Source organism: Staurois parvus, unplaced genomic scaffold (assembly GCF_062004578.1).
Source record: "Staurois parvus isolate SC_StPar_1 unplaced genomic scaffold, SC_StPar_1.0 ptg000634l, whole genome shotgun sequence".
Taxonomy (NCBI): domain Eukaryota; kingdom Metazoa; phylum Chordata; class Amphibia; order Anura; family Ranidae; genus Staurois; species Staurois parvus.
In genome coordinates, this window is record NW_028318430.1 from 5,475,678 (window position 1) to 5,497,500 (window position 21,823).

At 40.8% G+C, this 21,823-nt stretch overlaps 1 protein-coding gene across 11 annotated transcripts in view; it reads right to left on the reverse strand.

Annotated features, from left to right (window-relative positions):
* HERC2 (HECT and RLD domain containing E3 ubiquitin protein ligase 2) overlaps positions 1-21,823 on the reverse strand; it is a 233,271-nt gene that overhangs the window by 128,007 nt on the left and 83,441 nt on the right. For all 11 annotated transcript variants that reach the window (XM_089693500.1, XM_089693499.1, XM_089693498.1 and 8 more), the window contains 13 exons: positions 17,191-17,315; positions 13,239-13,417; positions 12,095-12,279; positions 11,852-12,007; positions 8,570-8,755; positions 8,256-8,426; positions 7,850-7,953; positions 5,199-5,349; positions 3,242-3,456; positions 816-948; positions 593-720; positions 309-504; positions 85-221 (listed from right to left, as the gene is read on the reverse strand). In XM_089693500.1, the coding sequence (XP_089549626.1) occupies positions 85-221; positions 309-504; positions 593-720; positions 816-948; positions 3,242-3,456; positions 5,199-5,349; positions 7,850-7,953; positions 8,256-8,426; positions 8,570-8,755; positions 11,852-12,007; positions 12,095-12,279; positions 13,239-13,417; positions 17,191-17,315 (2,066 nt within the window). The remainder of the gene's footprint in view (positions 1-84; positions 222-308; positions 505-592; positions 721-815; positions 949-3,241; positions 3,457-5,198; positions 5,350-7,849; positions 7,954-8,255; positions 8,427-8,569; positions 8,756-11,851; positions 12,008-12,094; positions 12,280-13,238; positions 13,418-17,190; positions 17,316-21,823) is intronic.

Consider the following 21,823-nt stretch of genomic DNA (forward strand, 5'->3'; position numbering starts at 1 on the left):
TGGAACTTTGCTAAATACTGTATGCCTGTACACAGAAAAAAAATGATAAAACATGACATGAAATAGCACAATCATTTTACTTACTTTAGGTGACTTAACTGCTATGGGCCTTTTATCCACAGACACAGGACTAGAAGGTACAACAAAAGGCTCTTCTTGTTCACCTTCATCAATACCAATTTTGGCGTCATCCACATCTGCCGATTCAGATTTTTTAGGAACTATCAAGCAAAAATAAAATGTACATTCACATACAAAATGCAATCAAGAGGTAATCAAGTGTGCCAGTTTTTTGGTTATATATTTACCTTTCTTTTTTCGCTTTTCTCGAATGATCCTTTGCACTATTCTCCTCCAGCGAGGTACAGAGCTGAGTAGCTTTAGCTTGGATACAATAGACAAATCACTGCAGACAGCAGGTCGCAGTTCGTTGAAGAGAAATCTGAGGCGCTCTATGACAGGGGCGCATACTTCCTTATAGGAACGTCCTTGCTCCTGATGTGTCTAAGAGAAAACATTAAAATGAGCCTCATCATATAAATGTTCAATCCTATTAGTGTGCCTTAGAAGAAGTTAAACATGTAACACTAACCTTTATAAGCGAGCACTTGGCTTGGTAAACCACACGACAGACATCAACCACAGACTTTGGCAATATCTTGTGTTTGACCTGATCCACATTCAAAGTACCATGATGAACCATAGAAAGAGCAATATTACCTGCAAGGTGAAACAGTATTGTTTCCAACAGATCTGCTTAAAAGTAATTTTTAAAATATGATGTAAACAATAGATTCTCTCATACTCCCACACACCTAAATCTTCGTGTTTCAGTAGACAACAGAGTAGCAAACGCCCGACTTCTTCCACTGGATGCTCAGGAGGAAAGGTAATTGGGGTGGTCAGATGGCATTGCTTACAATATCGCTCAATTTGACACAGAAAGTCCTGGAAAAAAAAAAAGCACACAAGTTATTTTGACTCTTAAAAATTAAAAATGTAATACAAGTTTCCCATGCTAAAAAAAAAAAATTTAAAAAAAAAAATGTTTTCTATAAAACCTTACTGACAGTGCACTGCTACTAAAGTTGACCAGTATAATTTCCTATTACAATGCAATTCTTTCTTCTTAGCACAGCCTGCTCAGAACATTATTCAAATGAAGTGGTCATTAGAGTGGTTACATGATCAAGCTTAAAGTGGTTCTAAAATGGTCCCTGCATCATGGTAAAAGATGCCTTAGTGTTTGTATCACCCCCTCACCACCTATTATACTTACCTGAGCCCAATCTCTATCCAGTGCTGTGCCCATCTGCATCTGCTCTTCTATCCTTTCACAGGAGACTCGGTAGCTGCAGGAGCCGTTGGCTTCTGCTGCCGTCCATCAAATTCAGTGAGAAGGGAGCTGAGGGCAGGGCCGAGCCCTACTTTGTGTGTCTATAGAGGCACAAAGCCTGGCATGGAAGCAAGCACGCAGATGCACCCTCATGGGAAGTAGGATCCTATGGTGGTGCACTGAGAAGAGGAGGAGCCTAAAGCGCCAGCAGGAACCAAGAAGAGGAGGATCAGAGCCACTCTGTGCAAAACCATTGCACAGAGCAGGTAAGAAGAATGTTAAAAAAAAAAAAAAATAAACTTAAGCTTTAAACTTTAAACAACCTGAGGATTATAGTGAGACAAGGTTCAAAAAAATAGAGAACAACACAGCATGAGCTAAGAGGAGTAGCTGGCAAAGAATCAGAACATTTATCAGTTGCCAATCGCTGGAGATAGAATGTGTATATCTGAAGAACAATATGTGGGACATAACAAAGGGCCAACCTTAGAACCTCATGAAAATACAACTAGAATATACTTAGCTGTCCACTTATAAAGCAGGGGCCCGCCGCCCTATGTCATGTGACTGTCCTCCAATCACTACTGCCTCCAATCTGCTTTATGCAAAAGCAAGTAGTGGGGGACACGCAGGCTCCAAACTGTGCTCTACATTTTATGAATGGCTCATAAAATGCAGATTGTGTAAACACTTCAGTGTCCAGCAGAAAAAGGTATGTGCTCTCTGCTATAAATAGGACATTTAGCGTTTCATCAGGAGCTGTTAAACAAACATTATATAGGATCAGGATTAAAATTACCGATTACAAACGTATATTTAAATGCAAGTCTACCCAACATTAAAAAATATAGCCTGAACCAAAAGATAACAGTAGAACATATACCATAACTTTGCTTTCAAGCAGATTCCAGGAAGCCAGTTACAAACTGCTGACTCGCTGGTACAGGACCCCTGCATTTCTACATAAGATATATCCCACTGTATCTCCGTTATGCTGGCATTACCAACAAGAACCTGGCACATTGCTGCACATTTCAGATGGCTGATACATAAACGTACTGATATCTCCTTGGAGATGCATCCTGAGACATTCCTACTAAATATCACCCCACTCTCGAGGCATGGGTACAAAAAAATCCCTCCTGATCCACTTGCTCAATGCTGCCAAGGTTTGCAGCCCACAAAATGTAAACACACAGACCCTCGTTGCTTGGTCAATGGGTGACTGTGGTAAACGAGATTAATGATATGGAACGTTTAACATCAACTATGAAACATAAAGAGGAAAAATTCCGTAAAAGTGGTATTATTGTCACGAGTTCCAATTTTCATAGGACTATGCTCCATATCAATCTTCTCAGGTCATATAGGCTCCAACCCAAGAACGACCAGCTACTTTGTATTTTTGGCCTCTTGGTTGGGCACCAGTCCCTGCCTCCCCTACCTCTTCCCCCTGCCCCCTTTTTTTTTTTCTCCTCTGTTACTCTATTTCTTTCCTTTCCCTTTTTTCTTGCTTACTTCTCCATGATTCCCAAATAAACTATTCATCAGGTTTAAAAATTCTCTCTTGGCTTAAACCACATGGGTCAGACCTTGCTTATGCACTAGTACTCTACAGTTAGGAGCAATGTGAGCCCAGGACCTGGATTCGTACTGATATTTTTTTTTTATGCTTTAAGTTCTCTACAGGCTTATCAGATGCATAAGATGACATGGTTCCTGCTGTGCTCTGCATTTTTATTTGTTATTTTTTGGATAACGTTATCCCAACTGTTCAACAGCCTATTTACTGTTGTAATGTACCATGTGCTGTGCCGGAGAGAGAAATAAACTATTAATTAAAAAAAAAAAAAAAAAAAAAAAAACCACAACATATACCATAATTACATCTCCAAAACAGCTCACCTTGACATTGTGGTCCTGTGTATTATTGTCAGCTATGGCCTGCAGAAAAGGCTGGGAATGATCACTCATGGAGAGGCGATGGGCATACAGCCGAGATTTGTTGGGTGTAGTGTTTCCTGGGGAGCTGCAATGGTCCTCATCTTTTTCCTCATTGTAACTGTAATGAATCTGACTAGTTTGAAGCCCCCCCGAAAATATAGAAGATTTGAGCCACCCTAGATAAAAAGAAAAAAAAAAAAAATCAATTAGTCACTTTAAAAAGCATGTACTTTATTTAAGTCAGTGTTTACTAAATACCACTTGGAGTAGGTCACCTAATTTCAGATATTCCTTGAAATGCTAACATTCTTTATGAATGCCCCTTTGTATTGTATAACTTCTTAAAAAATCAACCGATTTTAACGGAGCATTCACATCTGCAAATGCACATGGCACCCCTTTTCCCCATAACTCAGATGTGAAAATGGCTCAGGACGACAACTGGTTAAATACAGGAATAGACTCTTAAAGCAGCATTGAATCCAAAAACAAAAATGTAATATATTGAAGCTTACCAATCATTAGATGTGGTGGATGAATTTGTTTTTTTTTTTTTTAGGCTTTATTCCCTCTGGTATCACCTGGTGATCTGGCCAGTAACACACCTCCTGTATAAGAGTGCCCCCACTCTGGATGAAGGAGCACAAGGGCACCTCTGGAAAGCAGCATTGCCAGGCAGGGGAAAAGGGGTGTTCGATGGACTAGCAGATTTAAATACACCAACAAATAGAAGCCAAACTCCAGCTAACATTACAGTTACACAAGCAGAGCAAACGTTTTTTTCTTTTGGGATAAAGGTTGTACATGAAAAAAAGCGGATTATTGTAAGCACCACTGTCAGTGCTAAAAGGTTTGTCTCAAGCCAGTTACTGCTACATTTGAGGGAGAGGTTGTTTTGTGGAAAAATAACAGATGTGCTGGCTAGACCACCAGATGAAACTACAGTAAAGAAACCATGAAGAAGACAAAAATTCAGCCATCACATCTAAGAATTAGTAAGCTGCAATAAAATAAAGGTTTGATTTTGGGTTGAATATTGCTTTAAAGTGTCACAAACCCACATCATAAACTATCAATAAATGCTATACTACATGCTGTTCTTACTCAGTCACTGTTCTGCAAAAACAGTAAAAAATCCTGGTTGATCCTGCTATTCTCTATCCCCCCCTTCTGTCCATGTGCCCAATGCATTTGGGGATTTTAAAGAACAGTGTTGGCAGCTAGTGCACATGCTCAGTTTTCAGTGAGCTTCTATGCTGAGCATTTCCTCCCCATCCTATCTGAGCAGCCCATGTGACTATACAGTCACACATGCCAGGGTATACACAGTAGTAAATGACAGCCCACTCCCTCTCTCCCTCCTCCATGCCCAATACCAGCTGAACACAATGGGGGAGGAATATTACATGTTGATAGATGGAGGCTTCACCTCCCTGTTATCTTAGAACACAGGCTGGAGGGGCATAACATGGCCTGTGACTAGCAGAAATCAGTCCACACCATGTTATTGTCAAAATATAATTAAAATTTGATTTCAAATATATATTTGTATGAAGATTTAAAACAGTCTATTGATAATAATTATTACTCTGATTTTACTCTGTATCACAAAGTCTGTTTTTTTTGTATGTTTGGTTTTTTTTTTTATGATGTGACCAGCAACAAAGGACAAGAAGCTCCTCCTGCTTATGTTACCCTGCAGACAGGCTGGGAAAAATCTGGGTCACATGACAGCAATATATCAATTAGGAAAAAGGTACTTAGAGGTTTTCTTTTATTAAAATAATTACAGTGCCATCATCCATATACAAAAAGAGAAGGAACAATGTGAATTAAATAGTGAGTGTATAGAATCACTTTAAGTCTTATGTTATACACAATAGCTATATACTATATAAACACAATAAATCTTGCTTACGGGCACACTCAATCTCCACAGGAGATAATGGTGTACTTAATGAAAGATAAGATGCATGAAGACCAAGCAGCAAACCCAGGTTTCTTTCAGTGTCAATGAGCGGAGAAGACAGGCTGCTGATATCTGGGGCTGTAATTACTTCCTGATCAGGCTGTGAAAAAAAGTAAAATTGAAAAGAAACTTTATTAACAACCAACTAAAAGCATATCCATACAAAAACACTAGAAAAAAAATGATATAGTATAAAAAAATATAAATATTTTATGAACAGCATAAATGTAGAAAGTATGCTAAAAAAAATCATACCACATATGCCAGAGAAATAACATGTTGTTATATCAGTAAACATCTGTATGTCAAAACACATACTATCTGAAAAAGCAAGCTTAAAAGTGGAGCTCCACCCAAAAGGGGAAGTTCCGCTTTAAGAATTTGTCCCGCAATCCTTGTTAAGGATTAGCACCAAAATAACAGGTACCGGCGCTCCCACTTCCGCTCTGGCCACCTAGGCAATTGGAAGGTGAAATTCTGTTCCCGTTCCCCCCCCCCCCCCCCCCCGCCGTCTTCTGGGACACGTGACAGGTCCCAGAAAACTGCGGGACCATTCACAATGAAGCTGCAAGCTGTCACAGCCAGGTGCCCACACTTAAGAAGCCAGCACCAGGGACAGAGGATGACTGGTGAACTTGGCTGCAGTGAGCACACCACTGGGTCAAGGGACAGGTGAGTGGCTGTTTTATTTTTTAAAAGTCAGCAGCTACAGTTTTTTTAGTTTTTTTCACCAGAGACTGGAGCTCCGATTTAAGTGTCAAAACTCATGATCTGTCTCTCTGCACTCAGAGTGTTTAATTTGTTCAGTTGTTGCTGGCAGAGAACAGAGATATGCCCCTTGGAAAGCGCTCATGGTGGTCAGCAAGTCGCTGACAAAATGCTTTTTACGCTCAGCATGTCTCATTTAAGCTCACCACATTAGATACAAATGGACTGCAAAATCTCTTTTAAATTAGTATGTAGTGCAAGGGCCTGTCTGACCAAATACAAATGGAATGGACAGTTTACATAGGCCTTCATATTTGGTAGCTGTCAATTTGATTTTACAGAGAGAGCACTTAGCATGTCCCTGGTAGTGCATACCACCTCTCAGCATGTTCCCAGCACAATACGTCATAGTATCAGAAAGTCTGTGACACAGTGCTCAGAATTTCCCTGTTGAAATCTCATCCATATTGGTTGCAAGATATGAGTAATGAGCATGTGTCAATTTTACAAAATGAACCGGGGAAGTATATGTATAGTTTACATTACTCTATAAAATGTAGGGGATGTGACTAATATTTATTGTATGATAAAACGTATAGTGTGCAGTATGTATATAGGCAATATTAGGTGGCCACTGTAGGACTGAAGTTTCTCAGTTCAGCAGACATTCTCAGAAGGCAGACTCCAGTGACTTTCAGAATTATAAACAGTATTATAGATAGAAGGCACCTGCAGTTGCCCATGTTTACCAAAAGAGTAAGCCGTAAGTGGCACGACTAGTGCTCCTAGTGTTCTCGAACTGAAAAATTATTATGTATATGATGGGAGATATTTACAAAAACTGAAAAGTTCTAAATCTGGTGCAGCATCTGCATAGAAACCAATCAACTTCCAGGTTTTATTGTCAATGCTTAAGTGAGCAAGCTGAAGTTAGAAGCTGATTGGCTACCATGCACAGCTGCACCAGATTCTGAGTGCTCCAGTTTTAAAAAATCTACCCCAATTTGTCCATCAAACCATTATCACCAATACACTGAAATGGTCACAAAGAGAGCATGTTTTTTCTGGAACACCGTGTTAATCTGTCAAGAAAAACTGGCCACATATGAAAAGTGTAATGTTTCATACTGAACTGAAAAGAACTGAAGAGAAATAAAAACTGTAAAATTTATTTTTCAGGACTGAACAAGAATCAAGACCACAATGTACAATAAGAGTATGTTTTCCATAAGTCCTTGTTAATTTGCTAAGCAAGAATAGTAACACATGAAATAGTTACAGTGTTTCATATTTATCTTACTGTAAAGAAATCAAAAGCATAAACAAAAGAAAATATGTATAAATACAGATCCCATTTAAGAAGCAATCAAGCAGTAGTAAATCGTATCCAAACAGAAAAAAAAATTCCCTGCTACCTACAGGCATATTGTGCTAGTATGCATTGCATGCTATCACATTATGAAGGACTGGCCCCTAAATTAAGTGCTCCAGCGGCGCACTTCCACCACTGACAGGGCTTCCATCTTCATCCGGTCTTCCTTCCGGGTTCATGTGCTCTTGCCACCTGACTGGCCAAGCCGTGACGACATCACTCCTGCGCAAGAGTCCTGGGTCACGGCACATGCTGTTCCTTCAGAGCGCATGCGCAGTCTATCAAAAAGAGCAAATATCTCCTAAACGATGCACGTTTAGGCGATATTCATTTTACCTACAAGTAAGCTTATTATAAGCTTACTCGCAGGTAAAAGTATTCAAGAAAATTTACTACCACTTTAAAAAGATGATTTCGAAAAGGGGTTATAAACAGATTTCCATTCATACTGAAATCCCTTACAATATTCTTGAGTCAAGAATTATTTATTTTATATTTCCAATTAGTTTGGCTTGCTTACCTCCATGTAGTGACCCACGCAGTAGGCATTCATGGACTCTCTAGTGTCATCAAACTGCAAGGCAGCCTCAAGAGCAACCAAAGGATCCGCACAAGCAAAGTGAGCTAGCAGACAACAGAAAAGAAACTATAAATCCGTAGTATTAAATAGTGTGCAATTAATATGAAAAAAAAATTTCTACGTGTACTGCATTAGTCATACATGTCCATGTCATATGTATATATGATAAATATAACACGTAGAGGCAAATACAGATTGTTAAAAAGGTCAACATACAAAAGTTGTACCATGTTAAATGAGAAATTGTACACATTTGTTTTTAGATCATGATGTCACCTAAAATGTAGTAACTTGTCAAATGAATGACTAAAACAAAGTTAAGCATAATGTACAAAGGAATTCATACCAAGTATAGTATTAGCATGAAGTGACTGCGCCTGAAAGTCTTCGATGTCATACACTTTCCCATCTATTACAGTCCAGAAACCTCCATCCTTATTGTGATTCTCCAAATCTGCTTTACGTATCAGGGTTACTTCTTCATTATTCCGTGAGCTCTGACCAGCAAAAAATGAGCCTTTTGTGTAAAAAAAAAAAAAAAATTATATATATATATATATATAAATGAAAATATACCACACATCTGACTAAGTAAAGTAAAACATTATTCAGCATACACTATTAAGTTATATGAAAAACAATCAATGAAGTGTTACCCACCCATAATGCCAGGCCAAGCCAAATCCTCATTGTCATCTCTTTCTCTGCCTGGGGCAAGGTGGTTGAATCGATCCAGAGGTTCCAAAAGACTGGCCAGAAGAGGAATAGCACCGGCTTCCTGCATGAGCCATGCATTCTTACAAAGCAGCAATATTGTGGATACAACAAGCTCAGGAAGTAGAACACCTAGACAAGTGTAAAATGAGAAATCTTATTGAAGAAGTTTCACAGGATGAAATTAAAATATGCATACAAATTCTAAGCATTTTGTGTAGAAATCCCCACTGAATTTCTCACACAAGTCAACCTAAAGCCACTTATTCAACTTTGGTTTACATGCGTTGTAGCTTTTCTCCTTATGCAAGTCAGAGGGAACAAAAAAGTAACTCCAAATAGTTTAAGGCAGCAAAAACACAATCTGAGTGCACATGAAAGCATGAGGAACTTGCCTATCAGCTCAAGCCCAAATGCAATTCACAGAGCAAATAAAGAACTCTCATTATCACTTATCTTCAGTAAATGTTGGAGACAAAGCTTAAAATTTCCCATCTCAGTCAAACGGGAACACTGGTGAATCGTGTACTTCTGAATCCAATTTTTGGTTGCTCAGGCCATAATTTCTGAACAGATGACATGGCAGCAAATCATGAATTCATCTCATCTCTTCTCTGCTCCTTCATAGGACCAATGATTTTCAATCACCACTTTAATGCCTGTATGTGAAATTCAACCTGCAATACTTTGTAATAGGGTACACTGATTGTAACCTATCTCCAACAAATAAAATTCAAAATACTAATAAATTCAAAAGCAACAACAACCTCCACCACGACCAAAGCCACCCACAACTCTACCCCCAGCTACATCAACAAGTTAATTTCAATATATCCTCTTCAAGCTTCCCAAGACCTCCTGCTCTCTAGCTGCCTCATCATCTCAACCATGCTTGCTTCCAGGACTTCTCCATTGCCTCTCCCATCCTCTGAAACTCCCTAATCCAGCCTGTCCGATTATCTCTTACTCTATCCACTTTTAGGCAATATATGTAAACTTGTCTCTTCAGAGAATCCATCTCTAGACAACCACTAAAATTTTACTTTCTTCATCAGCTCATCTACAGACAGTTATAACCATCACCTGACTCTCCCTTTTAGGGTTTAAGGTCCCACAGGCAGGGGCCTCCAAACCTTCTCATCTTGAATTGTATTGTAACTGTACCCCTTTTTATTGTAACTGATGGTGCTATATAAATCCTGTATATTTTCTAATTCAATCATTTTATTATTTTGGTACAAGAGGTGTTACATTTTATTTTAACATAGCCAACTTGTTAAAGGTAATATATAGCCATTTTGAACATATTTTCTTTATTTACTTTTTTTTCAAATATTGCAAATACTGTGTGCACATATCTGGCCCTATCTTTTGGAGCCAGCAGAATGAACTTCTGGCTCCTTTATTCTCCATTTACCCATCTATTTAAAAAGAAAAAAAAAAAAAAAAAAAAAAAAAAAAAAAGAAGAAGGGCTCCATCCCTTATCAAACCATTTAGTGCAAAATTTCATTTAGGGCCTGTTCACATCTTGAATCACACAAACGCACTGTGCGTTCCTGTGCGATTTACATGCGATCCAGCTGCAATGCAATTTCAGACCATTCATCAAAAGCGGTCTTTGTACTACTTTTTATAATGCACAGCAAATGGATCGCATGATACTACTGTACCATGTGATCCGGTGCAGGCAAATGCACTGTGTTCGCGAGCTGAGTTTGGGTTGTCACTGACTTAACTGACACTCACTGCAGATGGCAACTGTAGTGCATTTTCAACATGGTGTGTAAAACACACACAGAACGCGAATTTCCCACACAGAGTTCTGTGTGAACTGGCCACTTCAAGTTAATCAGCCCCAAAAGGTCTGGCTGCTACATTTGTATTCCCTTTGAGTAACTCATCATGCTCTGGGAATCCTTTGATATGTAGGAAAAGGAATTCAAACTTGACATTTCAGCACTCAGAAAAAGGTAGAGGCACGATTCGCAAAAACCAAATGCCACATAGTCTTTTTGCAACCCGGACTGGAAAGAAGTGTTAGTGTGGTCCTCCTCAGATCAAGGGAAATCCAACTCTATACAAAACATAAAGACAGAGAGGACGCAAACACCTAGCGCATCATCTTTGACACTTTACTGAAGGCTAAGGAAGACAAATGTTATACTCACAAACCAACTGAGCTAAAGGCATGTAATTGCATAAAGCACACAAAGTATGAGTCTGCTCTCCACCTCCAATTGGAAACAAGAGGACAATACATCTGACGTGTTTCCGGAACCCAATCCCCTCCCTCAGAGCTAAGGCGGCTGCCTCCCAAATCTCAACCTCCTTAAATAAATGACATCAGTTGATTGAAGAGCTCACCTACCATCAGGGGGCAGAGAAAAGGGGAAGGGAGTTTTTTTGGAGGAAACCCCACCTTCTAATTATACTTCACGTGCATAAAATCAACAGTATGATAACAGCACATGATACAAAGTCCACCACAGGCAATACAAACAGATACAAAAATAAGAAATGATAATAATAGCCATAATGATGATGGAAATGATAATAGTCATAATGATGATGTTAATGATAATGTAATATGAAGAGAGATGTAAAAATCGCCATTATGTGAACACCACTGAGCCCTGCATACTTAAGTAACTCAATCCGCTCCTCAGTACAAGTATATCTAAAAAAATGTGTGGGTATTACCTGACCGTTAAAATAAACGAAGCTAAAATTAAATACATATTAATAGTCTTGTGGATGAAATCCACACATACTTTTAGTTACGATATCCATAAACGGATCCATTTATACAATTAGAAAAAGATGTGTATAACTTGAAAATGGGCCAAATGGGTAATCATTAGCCTAGACAAGTACCAAACTAAGTAGGACTGGATATTACTACTATAACTAAACCATATAGGATTAATACATCTTGTCTCCAGTTGGAGGTGCAGAGCAGACTCATACATTGTGTGCGTTATGCATTTACATGCCTTTAGTTCACTTGTTTGTGAGTATAACATTTGTTTTCCTAATCCTTCAATAAAGTGTCAAAGATAATGCGCTAGGTGTTTGCGCCTTCTCGGTCTTTATGTTTTGTATCCTTTTATGTGTATTAAATACTGCAAAGCAAAGATTGCAAACTGTAAAAATGTAAGAATTAACAATACAGCAGACCCAAAACCAATACAGTTTCTTTAAAAAAAGTAAAAAAAGGAGCTTGTTACCTGTAAGATCTCCTGCCACAATACGGGACACTTCTGCAAAATGTCTATGAGATGTGGAAGCAATATTTGTTGCGACAGGAAGGATGTCTCCAATGTGTGTGCACAAGAGTGCAATATATTTCTTCAATAATGAGCCCACACCTAACAGTTCAGGAGCTAGTTCGATAGAATACAAGACAATCAATACCCACATAAAAGTTGAACTTTGCACATCACCGAAAACAGAAGGAAAGTTAAGTATACCATGAGTGTTTGTAGTTTGGTCCATAGAGCTGCCTGGGTAGAGTTTGCTAACAAGCAGTCGCTGGAAGCGCAGCAGAAGATCCATGGATGCTGACCTCTCCTTACTGAAATGTTCTTGTTCTAAACTAGATGAGATCCGTCGAGCCATGTCTTTGAGTTTAGCAATAGTTTGAGAAGCAATGTTCCTATGGACATTCAGCCAGTTAAAGTGTTACAAAAAAGATATAAAAATGTGAAGAATTTCAAGACCTAACAATATTTGTTCAGGATCTTATATTTGTAATTTAAAGTGGGTAAGGCAAAAGCACTAAAATGTTTAATTACCCCTGCAAAAAATAACCGCCCAACAGACTAGGACTTAAAAAATAAATAAATACAGAACACACTCCATATGCATAAATCCCGTGGAGTTCCTTTAAGAAAAAAACAAATACTCTATGCTCTTAGAAAACTTTTTTTTTTTTTTTTACAGAATCCGGGACAAAATCATAAAGGGTAGAAATTGAAGCTTATTGTTAAAAACTAAAAAGTACCATTATCTGCACTAATGATGTTACAAGGAATCACAACTCCAAAAGGAGAAGATTCTCTGTGAACCAAAGTTTGAAGAGGTTTCATAGACTGACTGAAGATGTTCATTAACCGAACAAATGGAAACATCTAGATATTGAATATGGACTTTTCAAGGTAAACTGTAGAGCATTTGAAAGTGAAGACAGTAGCTATGGTTAAAAGATTTCCTAGTTTAAAAAATCTCTGTTCTATCAACCACCTAATAGCACTCCAGAGGAAATGGTCTGAACTCTTTGTAAACAAAATGCAGTTCTTCAAATGCTCCCTCTCCCTACAAACGACTGTTGTGTCTGGAAGATGTGTGCCCTTTGGGAAACCATCCCTCTACAAAGTCACAAAAAGACAAAAATCTGCTAGAGAGCCACTAACATCCAAATTATGTTCAATTAATGTACCTAAGAACTGTCACAGTATTGTTATACAGTATGCACTTGTGTAATTTGCTCAGTTTCTCTGCTCTATGTTGGCAGTTTATCACAACTCTTGATAGACACTTAAAATCCAATCAAATCACATTCTATTAGGTGAGCTCAGGAATTGCTATTAGGGCAAAAATAGTGATAGGCATTACCTCAGTAGCTGTTGTATGAGCTGCACCAAGGGCAAGGTCTGTTTACCAGCAGATTCATAGATGCCTGTATTTATCAAGTCTTTATCCAGTGGTGTACTGGTCCTGTGCAGTGAAGACACATTGGCTTCTTGTTCGTCTATTTCCTTTTCTTTCTGGGCTTCTTTCTTTGCTTCAATATCCTATAAAAGAGACAAGAGTCAATTTAGGCAGTGGCACATGAAATTGGGTTGTGTTTGACCCAACGACACTTGCATTGTAGCCCCAATAACTTGAGGATGGATTTTTAAGGAGTAACATTAAGGCTGGCTATTATGGGCAAAGTAATTGTGCCAGTGAAAGGACAACACATTTCTCTGGTTCACACTGATGAGGTTCTCATGCGTTCCAGAACACATAGATTCGCATGCCAAGGGAGAGAACATGGCTTTGTATGGAGGTCGTTCAGACCTATGCGTTCCCAGCTATGCGTTCCAATTGCGATGTGATTTTCAAAAGAGTCTTGTGCACGTTTGGGGCTATGCAGTGCGTTTTTGAGCCACAAACACTTGAATGGAAACAGCAGTGAAAAACGCATAGGTGTTCAAATGCATTGTGATTTCACTGAGAGATTCATCTATTTCTAATGTCACAAAATTAGCTAGGACAGAAATCACAGCTGTGTAAAATCACAGCAGAATCGCACCGCAGCTGCTCCTAAAATTGCACTTGAAAATACACTGCTAAAAAAAAAGGAACACTTTGAAAAACATCAGATCTCAATGGAGGAAAAATATCACGCTGGATATCTATACTGATATGGACTGGGTAATGTGTTAGGAATGTGAGGATGCCCCATCGTTTGATGGAAATGAAAATGATCAACCTACAGAGGATTGAAATCAAAAACCCTGAAAATCAAAGTAAAAAAAATGATGCAGCAGGCTAGTCCATTTTGCTGAAATTTCATTACAGCAACTCAAAATGGTACTCAGTAGTTTGTATGGCCCCCACGTGCTTGTATGCATGCCTGACAATGTCAGGGCATGTTCCTAATGAGACGACAGATGATGTCCTGGGGTATTTCCTACCAGATCTGGACCAGGGCATCACTGAGCTCCTGGACAGTCTGAGGTGCAACCTGGCGGCAATGGATGGACAGAAACATGATATCCCAGAGGTGTTCTATTGCATTTAGGTCATGCAAGCGTGGGGGCCGTTCAATGGTATCAAATTTCTTAATTCTCCAAGAACTGCCTGCATACTCTCACCACATGAGGCCGAGCATTGTTGTGCACCAGGAGGAACCCAGGACCCCCTGCACCAGCCTACGGTCTGACGTTGGGTCCAAGGATTTAATCCCGATACCTAATGGCAGTCAGGGTGCAATTGTCTAGCATGTAGAGGTCTGTGTGTCCCTCCATTGATATGCCTCCCCAGACAATCACTGACCCACCACCAACACGGTCATGCTGAACGATGTTACAGGCAGCATAACATTCTCTACGGCTTCTCCAGACTCTTTCACGTCTGTCACATGTGCTCAGTGTGAACTTGCTCTCATCTGTGAAAAGCACAGGTAGCCAATGGCAGACCTGCCAATCCTGGTGTTCAATAGCAAATGCCAATCAAGCTCTATGGTGCAAGGTAGTGAGCACAGGGCCCACTAGAGGATGTCAGGCCCTCAGGCCAACCTTCATGAAGTCTGTTTCTGATTGTTTGGTCAGAGACAATCACACCAGTGGCCTGCTGGAGATCATTTTGTAGAGCTCTAGCAGTGCTCATCCTGTTCCTCCTTGCACAAAGGAGCAGATACTGGTCCTGCTGATGGGTAAAGGACCTTCTACGGCCCTGTCCAGCTTTCCTAGAGTAACTGCCTGTCTCCTGGAATATCCTTCATGCTCTTGAGACTGTGCTGGGAGACAAAGCAAAACTTCTGGCAATGGCACATATTGATGTGCCATCCTGGAGGTGTTGGACTGCCTGTGCAACCTCTGTAGGGTCCAGGTATCACCACATGCTACCAGTAGTGACCCTAGCCAAATGCAAAACTAGTGAAAAACAGTAGTAGTAGTAGAGTAGGGAGAAAAATTGTCAGTGGCCTCCGCCTGTAAAACCATTCCTGTTTTGGGGGTTGTCTCATTGTTGCCCATCTAGTGCATCTGTTGTTAATTTCATTAACACCAAAGCAGCTGAAACTGATTAACAACCCCCTCTGCTACTTAACTGACTAGATCAATATCCCAGGAGTTTCAATGACTTCATGCTATACTCTGATTAAAGAGTATCCCTTTAATTGTTTTGAGCAGTGTACATAGAAATCACACCAGTGTGAACCAGAACTTAAAGTTTCACATTGGAAATCAAAGTGTTACTAAACCCAGGGCCCTGCATTCACTATATCTGATCTCCCACAATACACAGACCATGGAAATGCAATTATTTTAGTAAATATAAACTGCTAAATAACTTTTCTCATCAGCAGTTAGAGCAGTCTTGTGACTTTTATCAGTGTCCAGCAGAACACTGGGAAAAGCTTGTATGAGTTTTCTTTCTGCTCTAGGAGGATGCAGAACCCCTGACCTCTGTCTGGACAGTGCTGATTGCATGTGATCAGCACAGGGCTACTCTCCCAAGACAAAAAAACCTCTCTAGCAATACACACTAAACTAAACATGTGCAGAGGGCCTCCACACGATTTGACTTATCAGGAGATAAGAGGGAGACACTGCAAGAAGGAGAGGATCAAAAAAAGTCAGGATCAAACCGTGTTTTTACACAATGCAGAGGATTAACCCCTTAGGTTCCACAGCGAGTATAACCAGCATGCTTAACTGCATATACAGACTGATTTTACTGTTGTGGGTTTAGGAACACTTTAATTGTTGCAGTATATATGGACACAATTGTTTACATAGAAACATTTTATATGTATTTTAACACATGATACTTTGTGATGGTTTTTTTATTTTAAACTTTTTTTTTTTCCTTAAAAAGAACTGGGATCAAAGCATTTTAAACACACTCCCAGCTTCTATAGTGGCCTATAGTATATGTTCTTGTGTTAAGCCAATTGTCACTTTCGCAAACACCGCATTATATCACTTCCTGGATCGGAGTTGGTAACAGCGGTTGAGGGAAGCAGTTATTGGAGCACAATCTGACCAATGATGTTTATAAAAAGAGAACCAGTTACAAACTATATGCTACTGCACATTGGTCCCCTATGTTAAAAAAAAAAACAATAAAACAAAAACGTTTTAAAAGTGAGAACAAACCAAAAACAAATTTTAAGGGCCCCCCCCCTTCCAATACAGCGCATGCATAAGAAAACATATATATATAGCTGCAGCCGTTGGAGTGAGAGCAATACTTTTAGGCCTGTTATTAATGGTTAAAAGAGAAGTAAGGGATTTTTTTTTTCCCCAAATCATACTTGCCTAGGTGCATTCAGCATCAGTCCGATGCTGTATCTGTTCCCACCTGCTCCAAGGCTGGGAACTGAGCAATCAGACACTGCTGATCACTCAGTCCTCTCTGCTGCCCTTTCAGTCACCACTCTCTGCTCTCCCCTTCCTCCCCCATCACTGGAAGGCTGGGCTGTGGAGGGGAAGGGATCAACTGGCTCCGGCTCTCAGCGGATCGCTGAGAGGCTGAGCCAGCTGCCGGTCCAGACATCTGGATGGACTCTGACTTTCAAGTTGGGATCATTCCCCAGCCTGGACCAGCTGAGTGACGTCAATTGTCAACCCTAAAATGAGCATTTTAACGTGAAAATTATAATTTATTTTACATTGTCTGGCACAAGACAGTATTAGTATTTTTGGCATAAAAATTCCTGTGTCAAGTGTGGCGTTCTCCATGTGCTGAAAATATAATACAATGCATTTAGGTTTACTTAAATCTAAACAGTTCATTGTAAGAGCTACTGAAAAATTACTCCGCAGACCAAATATATTAAAACTTTTGCTCTCACCTGAATCTCTGCGGTTATTGCAGTGTTCAGTGCGCACTCCAATCCTCCATCGGCCATCAAGCTGCTTACCAACAGGTCAATCATGAAACGACGCCCAGGGCTTATGGTCATTTCATTTCCAGAAGCTAAAAACAGAAGATTTAATAGTTATGTTAGACAAGATACAACTGTGTTTAGCTACCATTCTATTAATAAAATCACAAAATACAAGAAAAGACTTGACTAGATAACTAAACCACATGTTTACCCTTTCCTTTCCAGGCCAGTTTGCACCTTTGGCACCGATTAGTCTGAAAGAGCTGAAAATTACATTGCACTTGAGGGCAAATTTTTCTTATTGTTTGTGTGGACTTACAGCCCACTTCTTTAATAAGATATGGTCAGGCATACTCAGCTACAAGATTTAAAAATGTATATTTTTTTAGGCTGAAATAAAATGCCTAAAAAAATGTGGAAATGGATTTTAAAATCTTTCATGTACATGGGCACATGAACATGCTTCATTCATTATTAAGACAGGATTAGGAAAAAATATGATTTTTTTTCTACATGCTTACCTGTAAAATCCATTTCTTGGAGTACATCACGGGACACAGAGCAGGCTATTCATGACTATGTGGTTACAGGCCACCTATAGGTGAATGAACACTGGCTGATCAATCAGAGAGGAGGTCCTGCCCTATATAACCTTTCCTATACAGGAAGTACTTCCGTTTTTGTACCAAGCAATGAAAATTCCAGAAAGAGCGGTGGGACCTCTTTGTCCCGTGATGTACTCCAGGAAATGGATTTTACAGGTAAGTATGCAGAAAATAATCCAAATTTTCTTTATCATACATCACAGGACACAGAGCAGGCTATTCATGACTATGTGGGATGTCCCAAAGCAATAAGAAATTTGAGGGAAGGGTGACACCATGATAGCCACCATCCATAATCCCTCAGGACCTACTCAACAGCCCGTAAAACACTGCAGCCAAAGGCAGAATCCTCTGTGGCTCCGACATCCACCTGGTAGAACCTTGTGAATGTGTGAACAGAAGACCATGTAGCGGCCCTGCAAACCTGAGCCATTGACGCCTGATGGCGGATTGCCCAAGATACCCCACACTCCTGAAAGAGTGTGCCTTCACCCGAAAGGGTGGGATTTTACCTTTCAAACCATAAGCTTGAATGATCAATTGGCAGATCCAATGAAAAATAGTTGCCTTGGATGCCGCCTGACCCTTCCTAGGCCCCTCTAGCAACACAAATAGAGCATCTGACCTCCTGACCTGTGCAGTCGCCTCCAAGAAGACCATTACAGCACGAACCACATCCAAGGTATGCAGAGATTTTTCTCTTGCTGACTGAGGCCTAGGAAAGAATGAAGGCAGAACTATGTCCTGATTGAAATGAAAGCTAGATACCACCTTTGCTAAAAACCACAGGATGAGGTCACAACAACCACGTTATCATGATGCAAAACAACAAATGGTTCTCTGCAAGATAAAGCTGCCAGCTCCTACACCCTTATCACAAAAGCGATTGCCACTAGAAACAACACCTTACGAGTCAATAGGAACAGTGGAATCTCTTAAATAGGTGCAAATGGTGGCTTTTGCAAAAACTCCAAAACAAATCTCAGGTCCCAAGGACACAAAAGCAACCTGACAGGAGGAGCCATACACATCACTCTTTGTAAGAAAAAAAAAAAAAAAAAGTGTGGATTAAAGAGTGAGACGCAATGGGCATCTGGAAAAAAAATAGCCAATGCTGAAACCTGGCCCTTAATGGTACCAACAGCCAAATTCTTCTGCAACCCTGTTTGAAGAAATGACAGAATGCTGCCAATCACATACTTTCATGGTTGCCATTTGTGAACCTCACACCAGGGAATGTAAGACTTCCAGGTTCTGTAAGAAATGTTCCGAGAAACTTCCTTTCTAGCACCCAACATGATGGGGATGACAGAATCTGGCTCTCCCCTATCCTTCAGGATCTGGGTTTCAATAACCAAACCATCAAATTTAGCAACCGTAAAGCTGGGTGTAATTTAGGACCAAGGTCAAGAGAAACAGGTCTGGTTGATACGGCAGGTCCCACGGCCCATCTTCTGCCATCTTCACTATGTCTGTGTACCAGGCCCTCGTGGGCCAGGCCAGAGCAATCACTATCACCGGAATAGACTCCTCCTGAATCCTGTGTAAGAGACATGGCAGCAGCTGGATCGGAGAATAGGCATAAATCAGTGAGAACTGATTCCACTGAATCACTAAGGCGTCTACCCCTGCCATACGAGGTTCCCTTACTTTGGACACAAAAAGACCAGCCTTGTGGATGAACCTTGATGCCAACAGATCTACATCTGGGCAACCCCATCGCTGGCAGATTTCCTTGAAAATATCAAGATGCAAAGCCCATTCCCCTGGAATCAACTGCCGGCAACTGAGATAATCTGCCTGCCAATTTTCCACACCTGGAATGAACACTGCTGACAGACTTGGAACAGATCTCTCTGTCCAGGTCAGAATGTAGTTCAACTCCTGCTGGGCACCTCAATTCCTGGTATCGCCCTGTGTCATTGTTGGATTGAATACTTGCAGGCCAACCCTGATGCCTGGATGTCCAATATCTCAGAGCTAGCCTCACTGCTCGAAGTTCCAGGACATTGATGGCAAGAACCCTTTCCCATGGAAGCCATGTTCCCCTCCTCCAGAACGGCCCCCCAACCTGAAAGGCTAGCATCGGTGGTTACCAACTTCCACACCACTGGCCAAAAGGATCTTCCCTTCTTCAAATGGTGAGTTATCAACCACCCAATGCAGGCTCTGCAGCACCTCTGGAGACAAGAGAGAAGCAGTAATCCACAGCCAGAATCTTTTTCTTCCAGACAGACAGAATGTACCTTTGCTGCAGTCTGGAGTGGAATTGAGCATAGGGAATAGCCTCGAACGAGGACACCATCTTCCCCAGCAAGCTCATACAGAGGCAAATTGAAGTATACCTCTTGGCCTTCAAACTGCAAACGAGATCATCTAGATAACCTGTGACTGATACTCCCAGAGTTCTTTTTGTGAAATCTCTGGGAGTAGTGGCCAGCCCAAACAGTAGTGCTATAAACTGGAAATACTGAGCCCCTACTGCAAATCGCAGAAATCTTTGGTGAGGAATGAATATCGGCAAAATGTAGGTAAGCGTCCCTGATGTCTAAGCACACCAAAAAATCTCCCTCCTGTAGAGAGGCCACTACTGACAAAACCGATTCCATACAAAAGGATTGGACATTTAGGAACTGATTTAGCACCTTGAGATCCAAAATAAGCCTTACATCCCCATTTGGTTTTGGGACTGTAAACAAGTTTGAATAAAACAAATTAAATCTATCGTCCACTGGAACCTCCATCATCACTCCATGAGACAATAGGCAATCAAGTGCCTGAAATAATGCTCTTCTTTCCTCTGGATTTATTGGTACATTTGATCTTAGAAACGGGGTAGGGAAATAGCCGAAATTCTAGTCTGTACCCCAGAGAAATCGTGTAAATTACCCAATTGTCTTGGATTAGAGACCTCCATGCAGCCACAGAATTCAAAAGCCTCCCCCCCCAACCCAAACAAGTGGGGGCGTCCCTTCATAAGGAGGTGGGCCTTGGATCTGTCTTAGATTACTTTTTCACCCAGGGTTTTGATTCTGAGATCTACCTCTGGATGGTGGAACCTATGTGTGGCAAAATGACTGCCTGGTAGAGGAGGGCCCAGCAACCGAAGCCCCTGACCCATGAAAGGGAAAAACCTGCCAACAATCTTTTGTATGGTAGTTCTGCCAACCAACTCTTCAGCCACAAAACCCTGCATGTGTACTGCTAAGAGGGCCAAGCGAGAAATTAGCAGAACTGAATCAACCGTGAAACACAAGGCACGTGGAACATCCTCCAAATCCTCAGCCGAGCATTCCCCTTGCACTGATGGTCCACCAATCCGCTGCTTGGCACAGTCAGAAAGATTCTGGCAAATGCCAATAGCTGCCACAGCTAGCTGTGTGGCAGAACCTACCAGGGAGAAGGAGGCCTTAAAAACAGATTCCAGCTTCTTATCTGCAGGGTCCTTCAAAACCTGTACATTATCTACAGGACATGTTAAGGATTTATTCAGGGATGAAACAGCTGCATCCACTAAAGGCAACCCCCATTTCGTAAACTTTTGTTCCATGGGGTACAAGAAAGAAAACCTCTTTGGTGGAACCAAAACCCTGTCTGGGTGATCCCAGTCGGCATCCATAATTTGTTCCAGAAGAGGATGCACTGGAAAGGCCTGAGTACTCTGTGAAGGCTTCAAAGAACCCAGGAAAGAATAAGTAACCTCAGAGGTTTCCATCGGAGGTAGCCCGAATCCAGACTTTACCATATCCTGGACTAAATATCTCTGAGACTGGGAGGTTGAGACTGGGAGGTAGAGACTGCCTGCTTCTCCTCAGGCTATGATTCCTCAGACAGAAATTCTACTACCTGACCTTCCTCCAGTTCTTCCTCATCCTCCGGCTCCACCCATTCCTGCTCCAGGATTGGTGGTTCTAGTGACAGGGATCTATCCTGTTTTTTAGTCCCCTGACAACCGATGCAATCATCCTAGCGATCTTTTCTCCTAAACCCGC